Source organism: Podarcis bocagei, assembly GCF_964188305.1.
Source record: "Podarcis bocagei genome assembly, chromosome: 3".
In the NCBI taxonomy this organism is placed as follows: domain Eukaryota; kingdom Metazoa; phylum Chordata; class Lepidosauria; order Squamata; family Lacertidae; genus Podarcis; species Podarcis bocagei.
Window position 1 is genome coordinate 27157173 of NC_138127.1, and position 18568 is coordinate 27175740.

Sequence of the window (18568 nt, forward strand, 5' to 3'; positions counted from 1 at the left end):
GTTGAGATCGAGGGGACAGAAAGGAGTAGAAGGCAATTTTTTCAAGAAGTAAGGATTTGAGAAGTATAGGTTTGCTGTGGTTTGCAGAATCCCACCCCACTACCCATTTTTCCTACTCATACTCACTTCGCAAGCGCTGTCCTGGTGATCCCGGGATCTCTTGACTGGTTGTTTAAGGCCAGCCTGATCAAGCTTTGCTTCCTCTGGTTAGCCCCGCTGAAACTCCAAGTTATTTCCAGACCCTGGGACCGATGGAAGACTGGTTATTCCTCCTGGCAAACTGCCTGGTGCGCGCTGGATAACCAGTCCTTCCTCGTTTCCAGAATCCGGGTAACCAAAAGTCCCTTCGTGCGTGGTCGCCATCTGTTGTAAATAAAAATATGCCCTTTTCCCTTATGGGGTATCCAAGAGCCCATATAGAGTCCTTACATAGGTTCCCTATTGGTAGGAGAAAATAACAGAGGCCAACCAGAGAATATTGAGAAGCAAAGCAGCTAGTAAGCTTGATCTTTATTGATCTGTTGCAACAGGGTACTCCCCTCACACGCAGGAGAGGAAGAGGACCCAGAACAATGGCCTGCAAGGCCTTATAAAGACTTTTGAAATTCCCCTTCTCTAGATCAGGACCACCCCCAGAAACATTATGCATACATCACAGAAGGGGTGTAACCTAAGACCACCCCTCAGATACATCCCACCTACATCACAGAAATTTAAATGTTGTTTTCCTCTTGTCCTTGTTTATCTCCTGTCTAGCAGGTTACTTGATTGGATTTTCTGGGGAGCCTGGCCATTCTTTTTGTAGTGCTAAAATACTTATTTCCTGGGCCAGGTCACAGGCTCACACCTTATTCAAACACAGATTAAAGGAAGAGACAATGGGGAGGCTTTTCCATTTTTAACCTTGCAGAGAAAGGATTTGGTCAGTTTAGGAATCAAAATGGTTCCAGGTTGGCCTTCCTGTACTGATCTATGTATGTGCAGTTATGAACATTACTATATATCTAAAACCATAAAATTCCTATCACAATGTACACGCACAAATAATTAAAAACCAATACTACACATTCTACCACATTCTTAAAAATTAAGATACAGTAATATCTTAACAAACCTAGAGTAATTCATTAGACATTAACAGAGAATATGATGGCGTATAATCACTAAATTTATCATTCAAAAAATGAAATAATGTTGATCATTTATCAACAAACTAATTTTCATACATACAATTTTCACAAGACCAAATATAATGTATGATTGGAAACATGCCTTGTTTTATGTACATTAATAAAACCTGGAAGGTTAGGTTTGTTTCGCTTTTTCTCTCCTTCACACATAATACAATAACTGAAATAAAACATGCGCAGTGGCCCATGCAAAGTTTTAATTTTTTATACCCCTGCTCTGAAACATTTTCAGGAGAGTAAGCACTCACCTCCAAAAGAAACAGAAGCTACAATACCACTTCAACCGCATTTTATTGAAGCAGTATCACACTACTTTCCTGTTACAGTATTCCCAAAAGGAAATAGAATTCTCCTTGAACATTTTCTATCTTAAGAAATTACTGAAGGTCAGGCTCCCTTCCTGCCTGAAGAAGCATGAGCCAGCTCAGCATATCTAACTTTTAGATTCCCCCTGAAAAATAGGCATTTTACAAAGAGGTTAAGAAGATTAGGTCCCACTCTGCAGAGCTTCTGGTTTACATATTGACATTCTGTCTAGACCTGGGATTGTCAGACTCTGTAAACCTTCCCCAAATAAATAAATAAAAACCCTGACCACGCCTCCCCCTAAGTTCAAGCAAGGGCTGCTGCTCATGTTACCTTAGGACAGATACACAGTGCTGTAGAATGTAGATAGATTTTATTCTCATTGTTCATATGAACATACATCATAAAGTATGGACACCTTCATCCTCCATCTTAAAAAAAAGATAAAGTCTTAGACAAAACCTAGAAAAATTGTTTATCTCAACGTGGCAGCTAGCAAAGATAAACAAAGAAAGTAGGGATGAATCAGTATATGAAGATCCTAGGGAGGACCTTAGAAGAAAGAAAAAATGAGAAAATAGGCTACTTCCTATACTCCAATACTGATAATCATATTAAGGCCAACACATCTACATGGAACAGTAGCCTTATGTTCACCTTTTTCATTTCCCCCTCAGACACTTTTACAACTGCTGTGGATCCAGCCTGAAACTTCCAAGCAAAAAAAAAGGCAAAAGGGGAAAGCAGCAAGTCAGAAAGCAAGTCACCTGCTCACACTCAGGCTTCTTGTTTACAGTACTTCCCTGTCTAAGGCCACTTTGGAAAAGTAGTCTTGTAGTCAATATTACATATGGTTACTATGAATATGTAATTTGACCCTAATAATGGGGCCTACAAAGAGATGGCACTATAATAATCCAGAAAAGAACAACCTCATAAGTTAATGTGGAATTGTAAGAGGCAGTAATGTTTTAGCAAAACATTTGAAGAGGAAACTTCCACATTAGCCCAAGGTAAGGTCCACAGATTTTAAGGCACCTGTAACTTATACAGTGGTACCTTGGTTCTCAGACTTAATCCATTCCGGAAGTCTGTTCCAAAACCAAAGCATTCTAAAACCAAGCCACGCTTTCCCATAGAAAGTAATGCAAAATGGATTAATCCGTTCCAGACTATTAAAAACAACCCCCAAAACAGCAATTTAACATGAATTTTACTATCTAACGAGACCATTGATCCATAAAATGAAAGCAATAGACCAGGCTGCAATCTACTACCCAGTATAAAAAACTGGCAGTGATCTACCCATTGCCATTGGAGAGACAAGCACGCAGGGTGAGTGAAGGGGGAGTTTGGGGCGGGGAGGAAAGGGAGGCAAAAGTTCTCTCTCTGAGGAGCCAGTCGGCTTCTCTCTCCCCGCCACCGGGCCAGCCTTTCTGGATCCCCCCCCCCACAGCCCCATCCTCACCTTCTTCAGGGCTGTCAATCAATTATTTGTGGATGCGGAAATGGCTGCTTTGGTTTGGCTGCTTCTTTGTCAGTTGGGTGGGTTATTTGTGGATGCGTAAAGAGCTGCTTTGGATTGGCTGCTGCTTTGTCAACCGGGTGGGTTATTTGTGGATGTGGCAACAGCTGCTTTGGATTGGCTGCTGCTTTGTCAAATGGGCGGGTTATTAGCAGATGTGGCAAGGGCTGCTTTGGATTGGTTGCCACTTCAGCAATTTTGCTTGCGTCCCCCCATTTTCTTAAATTTGAGGGGCCCCCCCAAAAAGGGGGCATCATATACATGAGGGAGTCTTATAGACAGAAAAGTATGGTATATCAAATAAATCAATTCTACAAACAAAAAATAAACAGGGCCCAGAATTTCATACTGTCCTCCAGTCTAACATAGCAACTCTGCAGGTGTGCTCTTAAAGACTTTCAGCTGAAATTGCTCCTCTTCGTACAATAGCTTCCCATATTAAACTGCACATAAATAGGATTCCATTTTACTTCTAAGATCAAGAGTTTTAACACCATCTACTTTTTAAGAGAATTTTTTTACTGGATACTGGTTTGTTATTCCTACTTTTCCTTACCCTCCAAAACCCTCAGTCAGGGCTAAATGACTGGCAGCTCATTATCTTCTTGGGAACAACCAGTATCCAATGTTCTTTCCTTTGTCATAAGCTAATGAACCTACAACAAATAGCTAAAATGGTAACTGTTTGTATCTTACACAGAGGTCTTTTCTAGAAAACAGCAACATCTGATTTTATCTTAACTGCCATAGTAGAGCCAGCTCTAATCCAAAGTAGTCAGCGCTTGCCCAAGGCATTTTGCTGCATAAGCCCAAGCAGCAAATGGTTTCACGCCCTAGTCAACCAGTCAAGTTATTCTGGCACCCAACATGGAAAATTCTAGAAATGCCTTTTCCTTGCAGTAAAAATATAGTGCTGTAATAATAAATCAAATTAAAAATTAGCCATCTTTTCATGACACTAAAATCAGTTGCCTGAGACTCTGCCTAACAAGTTGCTACACTCTGCCTAACAATAAGGTTGGCCCTGTGTAATAGCTATGAAATGCACAGAGGGCTAAAAACTCTCTACAAGGGGAACTTATACTCCCACCCTTTTTTAATGGAAGGTGTGGGGGCAACACAGAGGTATAAATAAAATAGAGAAGATTCCAAGAGTTTATCAAATGGCACAAATTTTGAGGATGAGAGACTGCCATTCATTCCCAGTGATGTTATGAGCAGTACTGAATTGCAGAGCCACATTCTAAACAGCACTTACTATTTTATTCTGTTCTATTCTATATTCTATTCTATTAATTATATTATATTAGGCATCCCCATGGAAAGAGTAAACTGGTTGGAGGTTTTATTATGATCAAGTGGTATATAAATGTTGTGAAATAAGAAAAAACTTTTGATTGGTCAGCGGAGGTCCTGTCAGCACAACTGCATGACCCCAAACTCACCACCAGTCTGTCCCTATAGTCATGATAGTGCTATGGTTTGAGATTACCATGCAAATCTGCACATGCTCAAAGTATATCTTTCTTATCAGGGCTGATAGACTTTTGTTTGGTTGGTTCTAACATATTTGGACTTTAGAAACAGTTGTAAAGCACAGAATGGGGGTATGAAATATGTGCTTCACAACTCATTTTTCCATCCATTAGGAACATAGGAAACTGCCTTACACCAAGTCAGATCATTAGTCCATCTAGCTTGCTATCGTCTACTCTAACTGGAAGCAGCTCTCCAGGGTTTCAGAGAGGAGACATTCCCAGTTCAATCTGAAACAAAAGAACCTTGGACCTTCAGCATGCCAGCAGACTCTCTACCACTGAGCTTCAGTTCTAGCCCTTCCAAAAGCCATGCACATAGCTGTCTAAAAACAGAAGGGGGACATAAGACTAGTAAGTCGAGGGTCTAAAACTCTAGCTGAACTACTGACTTCCAAGAAAACATGCAGAGACTATGTTGATAATCCTACATCCCACCACCTTGAAGTAATGCACAAAACTGGCCCCAGGGTAACTCCCCAAAGTACTCCATAGAGACTTCTATTCAATGGAATATATTTCTTTTCTTCCTCACCTTTTTTACAATCCACCATGTGCTGTTACCCATCTTTTCCTGAGTATTAATTTCCTTTATGGTGCTTTTCTAAATGTTTTAGACAAGTTTAAGACCTTTGAAAAGATATTTAACTTATTGATTGATAAAACAGCTAAGTTGGACTTGATTCTCTCTTCCTTTTGTAACGTCCTACGCTTCTGCTTCTGTGCATTTCATACTCTTCTCTTTGCACACATGCACCCAAAAATAAGGATATGAGAGAAGCATGTCCCTTTAGTGATTTCACACTCCATGTATATTTAAAACAACACACCCCATACTTCTTTAAAACAATTCTCTCTTTCTGTAACTTGTTCAGCTTAGAACAAGTTTAGAACTTACCCGACAACTGTGACCATTCATATCCAATAGGCTGGTGGAGCTGGAGCCACTATACAGAGTGTTGCCTGGACGGCAGTAGGTAATGGAGAGAAGTGGCACAGGGATTTTTAAAAGTGTGTCTCCTATTAAATAGTGTGGTCTGACTCTGGAAAGGCAATAGCACCACTTGATCATGACCAAGGCACTCGCAGATTTTGCTGAAAGAGTCAATTTTTACTGCCAGGAACAGACAGCTGACTAGAGCCAAACTGCTGCTCCACATGAGGAAATCACGTTGTGGCCAGTGGCCCGAACAGCTTGGCTGTAGGAAAGGAACAAGGTGCTTGTGCCCTAAGGGTCAGGGCAGACACCTCTTCTAATGTTTGAAGTGGCTGTCCCTTGAACAGCAGTTTGCTCTGCCAGAGAACCATCTCCTGGCTGATTGCAGCACCTATCATAAACCTGTCAAGGTCAGAGAAGCAAACTGAGACGGTTACTGCTGGACCAGTTGGCAACCCTGCGCGAGTGTAGACAATTATGAAACTTTTTGACCGGTGTGTTTTTGTACAGTATGTGTGTGTGCGTGCGTGCACAGATTATAAGGCATAAGCAAATAGCACCACCGCACCATGTCCAGCTTGCATTTGAACATGAGATGGGGAGTGGGAAGATTAAAGGGACGAATAACTCGGCATAAAACTCCCCGGGGAGTCCAGCGTGGGTTTGGGCTTTCGCGCGTGGAGAGAGGAGGGTGTTTTGCTGCCCCGCTTCGCTTCCTCTCCCTACGGCTGCAGGAAAAGGCGAGAGCCGAGCGCTGGGGCGGAGCCAAGGCAGAAAAGGCCAACCGGCTCGGTTACAGCGACGGAGAGGGAGAGCGAGCGTGGAGGGGGGAAAACAACAACACCAACAAACCTCCCTCCGCCGGCAAAAAACTTCCCGGCGCTGCGCTTGCAAGCCCTGCAAACTGCCTGGGAAGCCCAGCCCACTGAACCGAGCACGATTCACTTCCGAGGGAGAGGGGGGAACATATAGATATATCTCGTGCATAAAGGGTGTGGGGTGGCGGGAGGATGTGTAAGTTGACGCCGGTCCCCTCACGGCTTTTTCGCGCCTCTCCTCGTTAAGCGACCCTCCGACACACACACACACACACACACACACACCCCACAGGCCGACTCCCTTTAAGGTACCTTATTGAGAGAGGGGTCCCTCAACACCTCGCAGCCCCTCTTCTGGGTCCACACGGGGGGCAGGTCTTCCCCCTGACAGGGGGGGCTCCTGGCGGCGGCGGCGGCGCCTTCCATCCCTGGGGTCAGTCAGTCAGCGGGAGGCGGGAAGGAAGGGCGGTTGGCCGGGCGGTTGGTGGTGACGCCTGTTGCTCGTGCTGGGCGCTCACTTGTGGCTGCTGCTCTTCTGCTGCCTCCTCCTGTGCCTGCGGACGCCTCTTGGGAGGACAGGCTGTGAGGGAGAGGAGGAGGAAGGAGGAAAGAGGAGGAGAGGAATTGCCTTCACAAGCCGCCTCCTCGCAGGGGTCAGCGGGGCACGGGAAGCCGCTGAGTCACGCTGAGGGCGCAGGGGAGCCGAGCGAGGCTGGGCGTGGGGGGCTGTGGGGCAAATCGGGTCGGGTCAGCTCAGAAAGACCGTCGTGGCCTGGGAGGGTATGTGGTAAAGGAGGCCTCTCTCTCTCCCCTCCACCTCCTCGCCCGTTTATGGCAAAGCACTGCTGCTGGGCCCTCTTTTGGACATGCACCGAAATCAAGTGGCGAGGCCTCGCCGGGGCCAAGCCCATCTCAGGCAGGGGTTTTGATTCGTGCCACATGAGGCCAATGCCAACAGCATGCGCTGGGAGCACGGTTTGCAGGCAGGAGGTTCCAGGGTCAGCCCCTGCATGTAGCTCCTACTTGAGGAGAGAGGAGTCTCCTAGACTGGCGCTTATTTTGGGATCATGCAAGTTTGCTTGTTTATTTGTTTTTCAGCATCAATGCCACATCAAAGGTATCAAAATGATAGCGCACATTCCCCCCCCCCCCATTTAATGCTGGTTAACAGGAGTGCCAGCTTGGCCCCATGGGTGCATGAGGCCACTGCATAGCCCTGGCACTGGAATTTGTGGGTGCCTGCCTCCTTCATGGGTGCTGGGGCACCCAGGGCCCCACGGAGTTGGCACCTATGCTGGTGCCAACTGCTGTGTAAAATCAGATAGTTTAAAAAAAAACAGTTGCCAACATCTATTCTGGGATATCTGAAAGATCTGTTCAGATATTATGGGCTTCCACACAGGACCCTGTTAATAATCAATTAAATATCACAAAAACAGCAGCATCAGTTGTTTTTTAACAGATTTTTCCAAATCAAATTAAATTGGGGGTGAGGAAATGTGGATACTGGCAAAAACCAACAACAAAAAACAACAACCGTGCATCCTCACCCTACTCCAAAATCTCTTTCAACTTGTGATTCCCAGCATCATGAATTTATGCATCATGTTGTGTAGCCATTAGTAGCCTTCTCTTCCATGAATTGGTCTAATCCTTTTCTAAAGCCATTAAAATTTCTAGCTATCACTACTTCATAAGAGGGGTGTGTGGATCCATAGTTTAATAACTATGTACTGTGCAAAGAAGTACTTGCTTTTGACTATCCGGAATCTTACAGCATTCAGCACAGAAGTATTTTGAGACAGAGCAAAGTACTTTAATGATAATTAACTGGCTTTTATTCACACCCTGAATGTGGAAAACATTGGTCCTTTATGAATTGCCTGTAAATACACTTTCATAATGGTACAATGATGTTTCTGTGTAAATTGAGCAATTAATCTCTAGTTTTTCTGATTAGCATTAGCAAAGGAGGAGAGTATTGATGGATCGAGCATTTCTACAGAATAGATTTGCATTTTTATAAAGTGTCTTACCTGTTTGGCAGCTTTCTTAAGAGAACAGCATTGGCAGCAACGTGAGACACTAAGAATGCTTCAGGAGAGCTGTTTGTCCCAATGACGGTGCTTCTGAAAGTGACCAGCAAGCCTGACACCCTCAGGCCACACAAGGACAGTGTGAGTGCCCACTCTCATCACTGCCAGTCCACTGACAGTAGCAGCAAATGGTTTGTATCTGCAGCATGAGGAAAGCAGCAGACAGCTGGAAACAATCTTGTGCAATCATCAGATGCAGTAATTGAATCTTGAATTCCAGGAATGGGAAACCTGTGGCCCTCCAGATGTTCTTGGACATGAGATCCCATCATCCCAAGCCAACACGGACATAGGTCAAGGACTGATGGGATTTGTAGTCCAGCAACATCTGGAGGGTTATGGACCCTCCATTCCTGTTGTACCCAGAAATTTTGCTGCTTATCCATTGAGCCATGAAAATCAAAGGCAGCTGACCATATCAAGTTCTTTGCACTGTTGTTCATATGCTATCAAACATTTCCTGCATCAGCACATTGTACAGACTTTAACCTTTAAGTATAATAAAGCAAAGTGTTTTCTCTTTTTTATGACAGTGTTTTCAGACAATTTTGCACAGTTCTGCACAAATATATCTGCAGACCCAGACCACAGCTGTCCTGAGCAGCCCCTTTGGTATTCACCTGCATTCCTAATAGGTCCAGGAATTTGTCTACATAGATTTCATCTGAATAATGACTTCTACATTATTAATCTGGCAATGTCAATTCAAATGTAATATATAATAGCAATAAAAGCTAATCTTCCTCAGGGGAGCTAATGTTTAAAAGTGGTTACATAAAGTAAGAAGAAACAATACCCAACATCACCAAATATCCTCAAAGGTGCTATGTTAAGCTACCGCAAGGCCCAGAATTAGGGAAGCAGATGAAATATCACGAACCAGAATTAAAACATCCCGATTCACCAGTGTTGCACCACCAATAAGGCACCTTGAGGGTAGCCACAAGAAAGCTAGTAGGCTGGCACATTTCTGAGGCTGCATGCTTACTTGGGAGCAAGTCTTATTGAACTCCGTGGGACTTTCTTCTAAGTAGTCATGTGTAGGATTACACTGTCAATATTCCATGTCTAAAAACTTGATTAGACTTTTTATTATTAAAGGGGGGGTTGTATCAGGCAGTTAGCATGGCTGACAGGTACAAAATGAAAAACATGAGATACTGTTACTGCTACTGACCATTTTCCAGACAAAGTTGAATGCAAAGGAAAGCAGATGTTCCTTACACTTCTGCCTACGTTTAAGGAAAATACCAGTTTTCCAAAACTCAAACCACACTTCTCTAGTGACAGCCTAAAAAGGTCCCCTGAGATTAAACTACTTTTCCTTTCTCCTAATTTTTTCTCTCATAGAAAAGAAATGGCTATCCCATACGATCTTGGCCTACAGTTTTCAGACCGTATCTCCCTGTGTGAGTTCCCATAGCAGCTGTGGTCTGCAGGTTAGGCCTTGCCCCAAGTGCCTCTGCTTTCAGAGGTAAGGGCACTGTGAAGACTCACCCAAGTTTCACAGGGTTACTAGCAATAAAAGGATAGTAGAAATAATGGAATTCAGAATGGGACAACTGCTTTTCCTAAGAGCAGTATAGCAGATCTTTTCAAATGCAACATCCTCTTGATTATTATTTGTTGCATGGCTGTGGAATAACCTTCCCCCACATCAAGATGGAAACAAAGAGAAATTAGGATGAGTTAAATCTGTGGGACTGTGTAGGCAGTCACTGGAGAGATGAATAATCCTGAGTTGGCCATAGAGATGTGCTTGTAGAATGTTTTGCTTTTAAATATTTATCCACTTTGCATTAGGCATGATAAACAATAGTTCTATTAATTATATAATGTAGCAACCCTAAAATTATGCTTTCATATTATGTTTCATGCAACTTTTTCAGAACAGCAGAATATATTTTTAAATAAATAAAAGAAATGGGTTTCATGGGAAATGGTCCTTGTAAAACAACAATCCATTTGTCTTCTTTAAGAGCAAGATTTGTACAAGACCTTTACAACATTCCTTTGGACTTTTAATTTGAGCAGTGTTAAATGTCTTTAATCTTTCTGTGTTGACCTTATGTCAGTGAAGCTGAAAGTCTATACTTACTAAAATATAAACTTTCATAATGAAGCAAGTCAGAATATGTATTCTACATATTCTAGCCACCTGAAGAACAATACTTGAGTAATATTATTTGCATTTGCTTGTAAAGAATAAATACTCGAAAAGAAATAAAGTTGCACTTGCTTGTATCAAGAATAAATACTTGAAAAGAAATAAAGTAGCATGGAGGCTACCAAAAATAGACATGTTCTTTGCCTTACCTCACCCTAGAAGTGTTTTAAAGAAATAATAATTTATATTTCAACCTTAAATACCATTTACAAAGAAGGACTGAGCTCAGTTGTGGTTTACTTCCAAATTAAGTGAATTTATTAGTAGAGACTTAGATCCACCCCACTCTTTTTTTGTTTTATTATTATTATTATTTGGTGAGTTATTTGTAGGTTTGGGGTTTTGTTTGTTTTGCTGTGATACTATCTCACTTCATAGTTAAGGAGTCCAGTGACTTTAAACTAAAAATCATTCTTATGCAATCCTGAAGCTGCTCAATCAGGATTTGGATGCCTTTTCCTGCCAAATAGCTGTGCTGGTTCATCTTGTTTGCCTTGTTTTGAAGGAAACTCGACTACCAGCTGACAGGGGATGGGGGAGCTTGTCTTGCTACTTTGGCAGTACAATTTCCATTATATGGAACAAGATAAAAATAGGTCTCCAAAATGGTTACTGATAACTATTTACCCCCATGATGACTTACTTGTTTACTTGGTATGGAAAACTGGTTTCCAAAGGCATTTTATGACACACTTGGTTTCCATACAGTATTTTGCTTGGGTGCAAGTGGATAAAAATCATCCTACCATACACTTAGGTCTTGCTTCTCATATGGCATCATGTACACTGTGATAAATAATCATAGGATTAATGGTTGTTTATGGTCACTCAGTATTATGACCTGCTTTTGTAAACTCTGAAATTAAGTTTTGCTCCCTTTGCGCTCCAAAATAACATCAGTTAACAAAGATAAGAGTATAGAGATCTTCAACTTCTTATGCCAGTCATGCACATGCAGATACATTTCTTATGAAATTTAATATATTTTGTTTACTGCACACCCATAATCTGGATAATCCTTTGATACATAATGTGATGTGTAAACTAGCACATGAAAAGAATACTCAGTAATAACATAAGAACGTAATAATAGCCTGGTGGATCAATTAACACATATTTACAGCTGCATCTAGATGGAGAGGTCCAGAGCATTCACATCACAAGAGAGTCCTTTGTTGCCTTCCTGAGAGCAGCCAGCCCAGCTCCACAAGCACATCAATCAATATACTGCCCGTACCTCGTGGTGATGGCTTCCTCAGCCCCACATAGTGTTTAGCCCACTTCCTGCTTCTTCCCAGAAACCCTTGCCAAAGCGCAACTTCCCCTTCCACTTAAATCACCGTTGGCTGTAACCCTGGCAATGCCTGAATTTCTTACCATTCAGAGAATTGGCAGGAGCATAACAATACAATACAACTGTTCCATTTGCCCTTTACATGCTTCTCGTCAGTAATTTTGCATGCACTGCTGTTTTATGGTTCAAGGCCTCTATTCTACAGTGACATTTGTTCCCAGAATCTTGCACACCCAGAGGTAAGGCACCCACCTCCTTCGCTCCAGTGTATGACCACCTGACATTCTTAGTGTGGAATATGAACCCTGGGTTGCTCCCCGCCCCCGCTCTCCCCCCCCCCCCGAGACAATATAAGGCAGAAGGAGATTTCAACTGGATTACTTCATACTGGACCAGAGGATTACTTTCCAAGAAACTCGCACAAGCTAAGTAAATAGGCATAGGATCAAGCTGCAGAAGATATAGGAGTTTAAAAACATCTAACTGTGAAAAGGGTTTAAAAGGACAAGCAGAATTCTTTTTAAAGCTAACAAAAATGAGAGGAAACTAGAAGGGAAAATCCCCACCCTGCTTTCCCTTTAAAACCTTTTTCATAGGGTAGCTCGCTGAAAAAAGGACAAGGCCTTCTACTTTTTATCCTCGGTCTATGTTTAAGCTGCTCCCACCCTATGTATGTGTTTTAACTGACTTTTTTATTTGCATCATCTGAGAGGGATTAAACCATTACTAAACTGAATATGTACCTCTAGTTGTTTTGCTTATGAGGACAGCTCAGAAGCCAAAAATTTGCTATGTTCTGTAAAGGTGAAGGGACCCCTGACCATTAGGTCCAGTCGTGACCGACTCTGGGGTTGTGGTGCTCATCTCGCTTTATTGGCCGAGGGAGCCAGCGTACAGCTTCCAGGTCATGTGGCCAGCATGACGAAGCCGCTTCTGGCGAACCAGAGCAGCACACGGAAACGCCATTTACCTTCCCGCCGGAGCAGTACCTATTTATCTACTTGCACTTTGGGGTGCTTTCGAACTGCTAGGTTGGCAGGAGCTGGGACCGAGCAACGGGAGCTCACCCTGTTGCGGGGATTCGAACTGCTGACCTTGTTATCGGCAAGTCCTAGGCTCTGTGGTTTAACCCACAGCGCCACCCGCGATGTTCTGTAGTGGCACCCAATAAGTCTGTATGTACTTTGCATGGTTTCCTTACCAGGCAGAAGACCTTCTTGGTAGTGGTGCCCACCCTGTGAAATGCCCTTCCATCAAGGAGATAAGTAACAACCTTTAGAAGACATCTGAAGTCAGCCCTGTATAGGAAAGGTTTTAATGTTTAATGTTTTATTATGTTTTTGTATGTGCTGGAATCCACCCAGAGTGGCTGGGGCAAGCCAGTCAGATGGGCGGGGTACAAATAGTAGTAGTAGTAGTAGTAGTAGTAGTAGTAGTAGTAGTAGTACTATTATTATTCACAGCCTAGGACCCTCGTACCTACGGGACCACCTCTCCCGGTATGCCCCATGGAGGACTTTCAAGTCCATAAATAGCAACACCCTAGAGGTCCTGGGCCCTAAGGAAGTTAGCTTAGCCTCAACCAGAGCCAGGGCCTTTTCAACACTGGCTCCGGCCTGGTGGAACGCTCTGTCTCATGAGACCAGGGCCCTGCAGGATCTGATCTCTTTCCGCAGGGCCTGTAAGACAGAGTTGTTCCGCCTGGCCTTTGGCTTGGAGTCAATTTGATTCCCTCCCCCTCTTTATTTTTTCCTTTCTCTTCCCGTGATGAGGCTGCATTTTAATGTTTTGATGTTGCATTTTAATCACGTTTTTAAAGTTGTATTTCAATCAACTTGTTTTCATTATTGGTTGTTAGCCATCCTGAACCCGGCCTTGGCTGGGGAGGGCGGGGTATAAATAAAATTTATTATTATTATTATTATTACTACTACTACTACTACCTATGTCATCTGCAATTTGATGCTATCCATATTTTACTTAGAAGGTACAGAACTCAATTGTAAGTGTGCGTAGGCTTGCACCTGTAGAATCTTAGTAATCCCATGGATTGACCACTCTTTAAAAAATGGAATCTGCAGCTTGATTTGGAGACACAAGCTGGTGATAATCCTTTTCTCAACACCTTGAAAAGCTTCACCTATCAGCTGAGCAATTGAACTGAGCAGATTAACAGTGTTGCAATATCAAGAAACCTATGATCATACACAACCTTATCCAAACCTAACAACTTGCACTTGGCTAACACTGTTCCTATTTGAAGTATTTCACAAACATGTAATAATTCCATGGTGGAAAGCAATTTGTAATGTACTGAGTTCTGCACCTCAAGAGGCTACACCCAGGATTACAGATAGAAAAAAATTCAAGTGTTTTGTGCAATGGAGAGGCACAGGCTTGCGTCATACACTATGTTTACCAGACCTCCCCGTTTCCCGGGGAGAGTCCCTGGATTTACTAATCAGTCCCCATACAAAATCCACTGAGGTTGAAAAGTGTCCCCAGATTCATTGAAAAAAATCTGGTAACCTTACCATACACTGAAGTTATTTTTGACATTTCCCTATTAGTAGTTCCTACAGCAGATATCCAAACTGCTGAGTTTTAAACAGATGTTTGGCTTGAGAGCTGCTGATCAGGAAGTAGCCTTTGTACACAAAAAGAGTCTTTATTCGTGTGTACAGGAGTATTGCTAAGTACTTAAAGGAGTTAGGGCGTATGTCCATGACACAAATTGTGTATGCTGTTTTATATCTATAAATAAGATTTTATTGTACTAGCCAAAGGCTATGACAAAGCTGCTATTTTAATTGCACAATTGACTCTGTTCAAACTAATGTGGAAGGTGGCATGGGTAAGTGTCATTTTACAGAGCTGCTCCAGGCAACCTGTTTATTCAGCATTCATCCTAATTTGCTTACACAAAGCTTAGCAGTGGTAGACTAGAACTGTGTCCAGCCTGACAGTATTTTGCAGGGACAGAAGCAAGTGCATACCAGAACTTGAGGTTTGTGCAATTAAAGCGGATTAAAGGGCTTTATCGCCCTAGCACAACAAATCCACTTTTAAATAAAAGTTGACTTTTTGCAGTTGGGAAAGTGACAGAGAGATGAATTGGAAAGTGTGGGATCAGCAAATGACTAACACGAAGACATGTAAGCAACCTGCAAGCAAATGAATGCTCACAGTCATATAACTCCTTTCAAACAAATCAAAATGTATGCTCAATAAAGACCGGATCTAATCTAACTTCTGCATAAATCTGACTGTTCAGTAAGTACGTCATTCGAAAGAGTGTGCTCTTTATTTTTATTTTTTAATGGGGCGGTTATTGACAATGAAAATCTTGCATTCCTCCCAGTTTGCTTGTGGGTATCCATGTGCAACCCAGTTCACACTTAATGTTTCTTGATGTAGTTGTGGGAACTCATGAGGCCAATGTCAATGACCACAGAGAAATGGCAAACTGGCTCCCGAATGGTGAAAAAAGCAACCTCATTATACTATGTGCAAAGACTTCATAACATATCAAGAGCACACAGTATCTCTGGAGTTTAAAAATGTACCACAGGGATTACACCACTGCTGTAATCCACCACCACTGCCACCGCTGTTGAGATACACAACCTTTCATTTTAAACTGTATGTAAATAGAACACCCATGCTGAATGATGTAGGCAAGATAATGAGTGAAGTGGTTGAAATAAATTTCATTTCAAGAGAATTTAAGTTTCCATGCATAGCTGAATCAAGAAAACACATCAATGCTAGTTGAGATAATTTCCAACTCTTCTAAGGAGGCCCAGGAGAACATATTAATGGGGTTGTAAAGGAAACAAACCAGAAGTTGGCCAAGGTACAGGGTGTGGAGACCTCTAGAGCTGTCCCGTATTTGTACACATGGAAGAAAAAGCACACCTCCATGCAAATCTGTGTGGGAACATACCATCAGTGCACAGGCAACCTTTAGTTATTTTAAACATTTATTTCTCAACCAACATATTTAACTGAGGCATATGTGCAGTACAAGCACCTTTCACAAGGTGTAATTATTTGTGTTAAATGCAATGCAAATAATACTCAAACTTTTTTTCCTAGTTGAGCTATAATGATGTGTATGTGTTTAATCTCCTGCATGATTCTAGACCTGTGTTGGTGGGACTTGTTATGTGAGAAATTCAGTTGCCAAGTGTGTGTGTGTTTTATGGCACATCATGGCTAAAATGATTATTATCTACTATATATTTTGGAAAGTAGTTTGTCTGCTTCTTCCCTATAGGTTTGGCCACCTCTTGAGAGATCATTGCCAAACTCCGCACGAGGGTTCCTGAGATGGATATCACTAAATTTGACATGATGGCTTCAGCTTATGTCAATTTGGACAGCTCTGAATATACTGTTGCCCAATTTAGCATGACTGTTCGAACCTGCACTAATTTGAATGCCTCTTGAGATATCATCTCTAAACTCTACATGAGAGTTCCCATGGTGAAGGTGGCAGTCTCGGTGCAGGGGGTGGGGGCGGTATGCATGTGTGTACACACACAGGCCTAAAACTCACAATTTACACTATCCATTTAAAAATCACTATATTTTTAGGTTTCTTTGAATTTCTGGGCAGCGCTGAGCACTTCCTGTTAGTATAATATATATTATAAAATTGCACATAGTTCAGTGTTTCTAAAGCAGTGGCCCTCCAGACGTTGTTGAACTCCCAATGCCCACCAGCCATTTCTAAACCCAGGCTGGAGAATCCATGACCCTCCTTCGCTGGTTGAGGCTTATGGGAGTTGTAGTCCAGCAACCCTGAGGGACACAAGTTCCCTGCCCCAATATATCGCAACACTATATTCTTCAGAGGGCTATTTCCAGGCTCACGGCATGGTAACTTTGCATTTGTCCTGAGAGAACAAGACAAATGTTACCGAAATATTTATGGTGATTATATTTTACAGCGGGAGCTGCCAGATCCCAAGACACATGGACTTTTTGTACTCTCAAGTTCTTAAGTATAATTACCAACAAAAATAAAAAATAAAATTTTATGCTGGTCTGTCCCTGTGTTGTCAACAAAAATGAGAAGTGCAGGCCCTCATCCACAAGGAAATCCGGAATGAGTTATGCTTCACTGTGGCAAGCAGGCCTGGCATTCCGCAGCAACACCACTAGGCTGCAAGCGCCGTATCTTGTCAACCCTGGAGATGTCAACACCACCCCCACCCACAACCATAACAACCCCAGTACATTTTCTCTGAACCCGACCAATGATAAAAAAATCACAAATGCACTGGTTTCTCCCCACAGTACAAATGGAGTATACATATAAAAATGATCTAACCAATTCTCTCTTGTTGGTGAGGAGACAAGACACTCACCAGCCATTTGAGTTGTCCTCCTGGAGGCACTAGCACTAGTCAGTCCTCTCCTCCCTCCCAAAAGGTTCACCTAAAGCTCTCACCCAGGAGCAGTTACCTTCCAATTCCACAACAAACCAGCACAGCTTCCCACCTTGGCTTTCTTGGGCTTCCTCCCAGGATCAGCCTCTTTAAGGAAGGACCACCTGGCCCCTTCTCTGTGATCTTTTCAGCACCACAAGTGGAGCTTTTTATCCACTCAGAGAAAATATACATAATATTTATTTATATCCTGCTTTTAATGACATTTATGCTGTCTCTGTTGGAATTATGGTTTTTTTAATTTAATTTTAACCAGTACACACCTTTTATATATATAAAAAAGCATCGTTTGTTTGTAAGCCATATGTTCAATGCTAGTATCATATTCTTTCTCTGTCAGGAGACTGTTGTCCTCTTGATCCTAATGCTCTAAGACAGGGATCAGCAACCTAAGGCCCATGGGCCAGAAGCAGCCCACAGAGGTCTTCGACCGGCCCATGAGCCGCCCCCGAACCAAGCTGCCCGTTCTCGCGCTGCACTAAACCGGCACAGTGCAGGGACTTGCTTCCACTGCGCCAAAAATCACATCTGCACAGACGACAAAAGTCGCCTACGCGCAATTTGGCCCACAGAGGGATCTGCACAGGACCAATCCGGCCCAGGCAAGATAAACCTTGCTGACCCCTGCTCTAAGAAGATGATCATAAGGGAGCACTGCTTTGCAGTATCCATTTCTGCTGCTTGTAACTTTCATTGATGGAGATTCTCCAAAAGAAAAGAAAAGGGTGTGTTTTTTTATTCATGTACAGTGGTACCTCAGGTTACAGATGCTTCAGGTTACAGACTCTGCTAACCCAGAAATAGTACCTCGGGTTAAGAACTTTATTTCAGGATGAGAACAGAAATCACGCGGTGGCAGTGTGGTGGCAGTGGGAGGCCCCGTTAGCTAAAATGGTGCTTCAGGTTAAGAACAGTTTCAGGTTAAGAACGGACCTCCAGAATGAATTAAGTTCTTAACCTGAGGTACCACTGTATATGTTTTAGAATATGCTAACATTTTAAACTTTTTACTATCTAGCATTGGACCTCTGCTGAAAAATGTTTGGCTTTGGTAAAACTGGCCCACTGACAACCCTCCAGTTTTAAAGAGATGCTAAGGCACTACAACGGAATGCTACAAAGTGTTGTTAAAAACAACAACAAAGGGTAAAAATGTAACTTTCACAGACCCATATAGAACAATGTGTGATTTCTTTAACATTAAAGTTCCAATTAGATTTTACTAGTCACAATAAACTAGGCAA

At 42.5% G+C, this 18568-nt stretch overlaps 2 protein-coding genes across 6 annotated transcripts in view; one reads left to right on the forward strand and one right to left on the reverse strand.

Moving 5' to 3' along the window:
• Positions 1–7296, reverse strand: part of ME1 (malic enzyme 1) — a 126495-nt gene extending 119199 nt beyond the window's left edge. Inside the window, exon 1 of one of the 2 annotated variants that reach the window (XM_081187364.1) lies at positions 6624–7296. In XM_081187364.1, coding sequence (XP_081043490.1) covers positions 6624–6737 — 114 coding nt within the window. In that variant the 5' untranslated portion in view covers positions 6738–7296. Of the gene's footprint in view, positions 1–5454; positions 5491–6623 lie in introns of those variants that run through there. The other variant, XM_081187363.1, reaches the window with a different exon arrangement.
• Positions 1–18568, forward strand: part of PRSS35 (serine protease 35) — a 167217-nt gene that overhangs the window by 114982 nt on the left and 33667 nt on the right. For 2 of the 4 annotated variants that reach the window (XM_081187371.1, XM_081187372.1), the window contains one exon: positions 2174–2225. The exons of the other annotated variants lie outside the window; for them this stretch is intronic. The gene's annotated coding sequence lies outside the window, so the exon portion shown is untranslated. The remainder of the gene's footprint in view (positions 1–2173; positions 2226–18568) is intronic. 4 annotated transcript variants of the gene reach the window in all.